Source organism: Nanorana parkeri, unplaced genomic scaffold (genome assembly GCF_000935625.1).
Source record: "Nanorana parkeri isolate BGI_ZX_2015 unplaced genomic scaffold, ASM93562v1 scaffold81, whole genome shotgun sequence".
Classification (NCBI taxonomy): domain Eukaryota; kingdom Metazoa; phylum Chordata; class Amphibia; order Anura; family Dicroglossidae; genus Nanorana; species Nanorana parkeri.
In genome coordinates this window covers 315518-322618 of record NW_017306349.1, presented here as the reverse complement: position 1 = coordinate 322618, position 7101 = coordinate 315518, and the positions used below count along the sequence as shown (strand labels likewise).

Sequence of the window (7101 nt, the reverse complement as noted above, 5' to 3'; positions counted from 1 at the left end):
AGGACGGAGGTCAGATACAAGACTGAAGGGAAGGACGGAGGTCAGATACAAGACTGAAGGGAAGGACGGAGGTCAGATACAAGACTGAAGGGAAGGACGGAGGTCAGATACAAGACTGAAGGGGAGGACGGAGGTCAGATACAAGACTGAAGGGAAGGACGGAGGTCAGATACAAGACTGAAGGGGAGGACGGAGGTCAGATACAAGACTGAAGGGAAGGACGGAGGTCAGATACAAGACTGATGGGAAGGACGGAGGTCAGACATAAGGAATGCAGAAATAAGGCGGCTACAGGAGCCACAACTCGCCTCTCTTCACTTTCTCGGTGGTCCAATGGCTGAGATACTCCGGGAGGACCTTCCCCATATTTCCGCTCTCGGGGAACATCTGGACCACTTGGAGTCCGCTCTCCTGCCCTGTGGGAGATCAGAGTCAATATAGAATGGATCGCCGGGACGTGGGCGGCCTCTATGACATGATCTGCTCACCTCGGTGGCCCAGCGCACAGGCCAGCTCGCTGCCCAGAAATCCTCCGCCAATAATGGTGATGGAGCCGATGGTGGGAGTGAGACGCTCCAGAGCCCGGAAATCAGAAACCTGCGAACATCACAAAGAGGCAATTTCAGCAAAAACACATCAAGTGACGTGAAAACGCACCGGACACGGAACATGGAACACACGGGAACATGGAACACACGGGAACATGGAACACACGGGAACATGGAACACACCTTTCTGAACAGCGTTGTTCTCCGTTTCACCTCCTCGCTCGCTCGTTCTATGGCTGGAAGACTACGAGGCGTTCCCCCTTAAAAAAAAAAAATCAGACACGCAGAGATCTTTAACCCCTTCATAACCGAGGTCTTGTTTTCATTTTTTGCCCCCATGTTATATTCCACATTTTAGGCCTAAAAATGACTTAAAACGCCCCAAACATGATATATTTTCTGAAAGCCGAGACCCCATAGAATAAAATGTCGGCAGTTGCAAATTTTTATGTTGCGCGATATTGGCGCCACTTCTTATCAAACCCCAAAATTTAGTGAAAAGTGCGCCTAAAAAGGAGAACTATGGGGGTCAGTGGTTTCCCCCATAGTTCTCCTAAGGGTCACGGGAGGACACAAACTAGCGTCCTACCGTCACCCTAAGCTCAGTATACCGCAAGCTACAGCTATACGCCGCAGCCGGGACAGATCCCGACATTACTGTCGAGAGCCACCCAGCTGTGTGAGTGACAGCTAGCTCTGCATATCTAGAGGCAGAGCCAGCTGTACCCGGCCCCTCCCCCGTCCGTTCCGCCAGTCAGCGATGGAGGATCGGAGCGGGGGGAAATGCCTGCAGGGAGCCGTGAGTGAAGGTCACAGCTCTCTGCAGGGACAGGATCGAGAAGTGAGCGAGCGACGGTATGCGTTCCCTCATTTTCCGATCTATTGAGCCGACGTGTGACAGTTTTCACTCGCCTCATAGTTCTCCTTTATATGCCCCAAAACACAATAAAATACCCATTTTTTTCAATACAATATAAAAGACGAGCTTACAACGAGTAAATAGATACCCAACATGCATTTACCGGCCCGTAGAAGCCATCTGGTGGCAGCTGATCCGCCAGAATCACTTCTACTGTAAAGCAGACAGTCGGCTTTACAAGTGTCAACAGAGTCCCGGCGGCTTTGTGTTTAAACGGGCCCAGTGCCAGTGACCTACACTGTACGTCACTGGTCATGAAGGCGTTAAAGAACATTTGTAAACCTGTATCCATAGCAGTTTAACTGCTGATTCATTGCAGGGAGGCGGAAGCAGGGAAGCTGAGCTGCTAAGCCAGTGCTGGAAGGGATAAGTAAGGGCAGATAAGCTGCTGAGTCACTGCTGGGGGGGGGGCTGAGCTGCTGAGTGGAAGGAGCAGGGTAAGGGTTAATTGTAACTACATTTGACCAGCAGTCAATCTCTCAGATTGTAGGGGCAGCAGAGTTTATGGTCATTCTAAGTATATTCTACGTATTCGTTCCACAGAAAGTGTTCAGTCATACCTGTAGCAATCAAGCATTTGTCATAGGAGATATGGGTTCCGTCATCCAGCCTCACCTTGTTCTCCCGGACATCCAAATGTACCACCTGCACAAAGAAAAGATCCCGCGTGAGATCATCCATGGCACTGCCGCCCCCAGCAGATTTAGTGATGTCACTCCCGTGCTGATCTCTGTTCTCCTTGCTGGAGGGGAAGCTGTACCTGAGGAGCTGCAGTGCAAGAATCTCCCTGCTTCTGCAGGCGAGAGAGGGAAGGAAAGGGCGAGAGAGAGGGAAAGAGAGAGAGAGAGAGGGAAAGAGAGAGCGAGCAGGAAAGAGAGAGAGAGCGAGCAGGAAAGAGAGAGAGCGCGAGCAGGAAAGAGAGAGAGAGAGCAGGAAAGAGAGAGAGAGAGAGAGAGAGAGAGAGCGCGAGCAGGAAAGAGAGAGAGAGAGCAGGAAAGAGAGAGAGAGAGAGAGAGAGAGAGAGCGCGAGCAGGAAAGAGAGAGAGAGAGCAGGAAAGAGAGAGAGAGAGAGAGAGAGAGAGAGCGCGAGCAGGAAAGAGAGAGAGAGAGCAGGAAAGAGAGAGAGAGAGAGAGAGAGAGAGAGCGCGAGCAGGAAAGAGAGAGAGAGAGCAGGAAAGAGAGAGAGAGAGAGAGAGAGAGAGAGCGCGAGCAGGAAAGAGAGAGAGAGAGCAGGAAAGAGAGAGAGAGAGAGAGAGAGAGAGAGCGCGAGCAGGAAAGAGAGAGAGAGAGCAGGAAAGAGAGAGAGAGAGAGAGAGAGAGAGAGCGCGAGCAGGAAAGAGAGAGAGAGAGCAGGAAAGAGAGAGAGAGAGAGAGAGAGAGAGAGCGCGAGCAGGAAAGAGAGAGAGAGAGCAGGAAAGAGAGAGAGAGAGAGAGAGAGAGAGAGCGCGAGCAGGAAAGAGAGAGAGAGAGCAGGAAAGAGAGAGAGAGAGAGAGAGAGAGAGAGCGCGAGCAGGAAAGAGAGAGAGAGAGCAGGAAAGAGAGAGAGAGAGAGAGAGAGAGAGAGCGCGAGCAGGAAAGAGAGAGAGAGAGCAGGAAAGAGAGAGAGAGAGAGAGAGAGAGAGAGCGCGAGCAGGAAAGAGAGAGAGAGAGCAGGAAAGAGAGAGAGAGAGAGAGAGAGAGAGAGCGCGAGCAGGAAAGAGAGAGAGAGAGCAGGAAAGAGAGAGAGAGAGAGAGAGAGAGAGAGCGCGAGCAGGAAAGAGAGAGAGAGAGCAGGAAAGAGAGAGAGAGAGAGAGAGAGAGAGAGCGCGAGCAGGAAAGAGAGAGAGAGAGCAGGAAAGAGAGAGAGAGAGAGAGAGAGAGAGAGCGCGAGCAGGAAAGAGAGAGAGAGAGCAGGAAAGAGAGAGAGAGAGAGAGAGAGAGAGAGCGCGAGCAGGAAAGAGAGAGAGAGAGAGAGAGAGAGAGAGAGAGCGAGCAGGAAAGAGAGAGAGAGAGAGGGAAAGAGAGAGCGAGCAGGAAAGAGAGAGAGAGCGAGCAGGAAAGAGAGAGAGCGCGAGCAGGAAAGAGAGAGAGAGAGAGAGAGAGAGAGAGCGCGAGCAGGAAAGAGAGAGAGAGAGCAGGAAAGAGAGAGAGAAGGAAAGAGAGAGAGAAGGAAAGAGAGAGAGAAGGAAAGAGAGAGAGAGAGAGAGAGAGAGAGAGAGAAGGAAAGAGAGAGCAGGAAAGGGAAAGAGAGAGAGAGAGCAGGAAAGAGAGAGAGAGAGAGAGAGAGAGAGCAGGAAAGGGAAAGAGAGAGAGAGAGAGAGCAGGAAAGAGAGAGAGAGCAGGAAAGAGAGAGAGAGAGAGAGACGTAAAGAGAGAGAGAGACGTAAAGAGAGAGAGAGACGTAAAGAGAGAGAGAGACGGAAAGAGAGAGAGAGAGAGAAGGGGGGGAAGAGAGAGAGAGATGGAAAGAGAGAGAGAGAAGGAAAGAGAGAGAGAGAGAGAAGGAGAGAGAGAGGAGGGAGGGGGAGAATATAATGGAGGTCGTACCTTTTTACCAGTCAGGACTGAGACTCCTCCATGTTCCGTAGACATTAGTTCCTCAGGAGACACGTAGAAGGACGGCGGCTGAAAAAAGATGCTGCGCAGAAGAGTGCGATTATTGAGCTGAGCTGGAAGGACGACATTTTATATAACAAACCTGATTGTTTTAATCACAAAATAAGAAAAATTCATTTTTATTTTAAAGACTGTAGAAGGTTTAAAACCCGTTGGCTCCATATACTGTATATATCAATCTAGATCCGTGTCCCCCTTCTGGTGACAACTCAGAACTTGGGATTCCTCCTGACTTTAAGTCCTGGTTACAGTGGTCACCTGCAGTGTCGGGACTTTTGCTCTTCGATGCACAGCCATTGGCACATTCGGAGGCTCACCCGTGCCAGCGCCCTGGCCAGTCAGGAGACAGCTCGGCTGATTGGCGGACCATACATCTTCTCTCCAAGTGTGCCAAAAAATACTCTGGGTCTCCAATGTGCCCTAATGCACTCTGCCTCCAAAGGGCTCCCTGGGGCACCCCGTGTCTCCAAGTGCACCCCCGCGGACCATGCGCAGCGAGGACATAGAAAACAATAAAAACCTGACAGGGGTTCTAATCCCTTTCCATCTAAAAGCTGTTTTGTCTTCAGATACATTTTTGGTAACAGTTTTAATGACTTCCCCCTCCCCCCACATTACAAGCAGATAGCTCCTCCCACCTCCTCTCTTTGCCATTCCATTGCTTGAACCGCAGAGTCTCGGTGACATTGGGGTCATCGGAGAACCAGAGCTCCTTGGAGAGCGGCGGTCGCATATACGGCAGGTCCGTTTCGTCGGACACAATTAGGACCTGAAAGAATGATGTGGAAAACTTTAGGAGCTACAAAGACAAAAGTGCAAAAACCCCGACCGCGCCCAGTAACTGAAGCGTCAGACTACACAATCACACCCTGTAAATATTGACACATGGTCATAATTTAAAAAAGAAAAAAAAGAAGGTCACATGTCCTAATTTGCATAGCCCCTCCCTGTCAGAGATGCACCAGGAGGCTTAAAAAGGGACAAAAATAGAGAGAGCAGAGGCCCCATCGGCACACATCATGTCCGCCTAGAACAGCGGTCGCCAACCTTTCGGACCTCGTGGACCACTAAATTCATCATTTTAAATCCCGCGGACCACTGATAATATGCTGGTGGAGGGAGCGAGCGGCGCTGCCCACCCCGGCCCAGTAATAATATTGTTTCCCCCCCCTATCGAATCTGCCACTGGCCATGGGGCACCCCTCCAGCTTCAGCACTGCCCCCAACCACCCCCGTGCCTCCCCTTCCCCCACACTGAGCCACTATTACCCGGCTTCTCCCCACTTTTTCTATGTCCCGCAGCCTGCTCAGTCCGGCTACAGACGAGATGCCCCGCCTCCTGCAGAGCCCGCACTGTACTGAGAGCCGCGCATTCCTTGTGACAGCGGCTGCTCTAGTCAGTGAGAGGCGGCCCCGGAACCTCCTTCAATGACGGCCCAGCCGGCACGGCATCAGAGGTGCCCGGGGACCACCAACATTTTCTTGTGGTCCGCAGACCAGCGGTTGGCGACCGCTGACCTAGAATACTGCAGTCACCTTTGCTCCTGGATCCCGGGCGCGTATAGATCGAGCTGCGGCAAAGGACGACGTCCCTCCTCCAATCAGAAGAAAGGGAACGTGGGACGGCAGGGCCAGCGGGGCGACATCCGCTGCTGAGGTTCCTTGTTTATCAGCTTCGGAGGGTTCTGCTGAAGACATAAAATAATAATTATTCATGAATCCAGATCATGTGACACAAAGCGCCTTATAACCTGCGCCGAATGTTCTACGGTGGGGGAGCGAACAAGGAGGTCCGGGAAGTAGAATTTTTATTGTCCAATCGTGGTCCAGACAGAACGGTCACTGTGCCCGTACTGCGGTACGCCATTTAGTCAACTGCACTACAACGCACGGCTGCCGCTGTGTTCCCAGGAGCATTTATTTATATCTTCATATCATTTTTGTCATTTACTTTTTTGTTAGAACTCTCCCCCCCCCCGATTATGCGCGCAAGGGGGCGCGAGCGAGCAGGTAAAAAATGCCGTCTGGAGACGGCAACCCGCTGATGCGAGTCCGCCGTCCGGTTTTTCCTTAACGGGCGGACGGCGGGAGGTTCATATTATGTTTTACTTATGACCTTTTTTTTTTTAATTATTTGTTTTCTTTTTAAATCATTTTTATTTTTTTTTACTGATCACCTTTTTTATTTTTATAAATTTTTTTAGTTATCAAATTTTTATTTCGTTTTTTTACTTTATCACTTTCTTTTTGTGCATTTTCTTTTGCCATCACAAAGGAGCCAACAATCCCCCTATGCTCCAGCATTTGGAGGGGACGGGTTCTCTTTCAGGGATCTATTAGACTCCTGATGTCTCCCCTGTACCACCAACACAGACGATGAAGCACCGGAACGTTCTTCACCTTCCGGCTCCTGACAGCTGAAGCGTGAAGTGCCGAGAGCGGCGCGTCGCACCTCAGTGATCACAGAGCAGATCGGGGGGGGGAGGGGGAACTCGGCCCGCCATGTGGTGACCCCGGCTCTATGGTAACTCACCTATACTCCCGGACGTACTTTCACTTCCCTCTGCAACACAAAAAGATACAAATCAGTAAATAAAAGAAATACATTTGTTGCAGTTTCTTCGCAGCCGACGGACATCCAACAGGAAGTGTCCGTGTCACGCTGGTGCCGCCCTGAACCCCGGGAGACCCAAGCAGGAGGTAAACTGGTTTTACTAAATGGCCTAGAGAGGACCGGGGGGGACACAGACACAGGGAAGTGCAGGATTGGGGGGGGGGCGGGGTTGTCCTTACCGCTTCTCTGCTTCACGGCCTTAAAGGTGGAGATCCTCTCGTAGAATCGGGTTTTATCTCTGTGGAGCGTGCTGTAGAGCTGAGACAGGAAACAAAAACCACGAGAGCTGAGCATCTAAAGATGGCGGCAATCCAGAACATGGATCATAGGACCCCCTTCCGCCGTGCAGCACCGGAGGTCGCCGGTTTGAATCCCGGCCGGGGCCACCTTGGTCCTTGGTGGACATAGGGACAAATCAACCCTGA

At 51.4% G+C, this 7101-nt stretch overlaps 1 protein-coding gene across 1 annotated transcript in view; it reads right to left on the bottom strand.

Annotated features, from left to right (window-relative positions):
• The window catches only part of AIFM1 (apoptosis inducing factor, mitochondria associated 1), a 13846-nt gene that overhangs the window by 4969 nt on the left and 1776 nt on the right, over positions 1 to 7101 (bottom strand). The window contains exons 3-11 of the mRNA XM_018576954.1: positions 6856 to 6934; positions 6596 to 6625; positions 5599 to 5750; positions 4701 to 4831; positions 3994 to 4084; positions 2028 to 2112; positions 732 to 808; positions 489 to 597; positions 309 to 416 (exon numbers count right to left, since the gene is read on the bottom strand). Coding sequence (XP_018432456.1) covers positions 309 to 416; positions 489 to 597; positions 732 to 808; positions 2028 to 2112; positions 3994 to 4084; positions 4701 to 4831; positions 5599 to 5750; positions 6596 to 6625; positions 6856 to 6934 — 862 coding nt within the window. The remainder of the gene's footprint in view (positions 1 to 308; positions 417 to 488; positions 598 to 731; positions 809 to 2027; positions 2113 to 3993; positions 4085 to 4700; positions 4832 to 5598; positions 5751 to 6595; positions 6626 to 6855; positions 6935 to 7101) is intronic.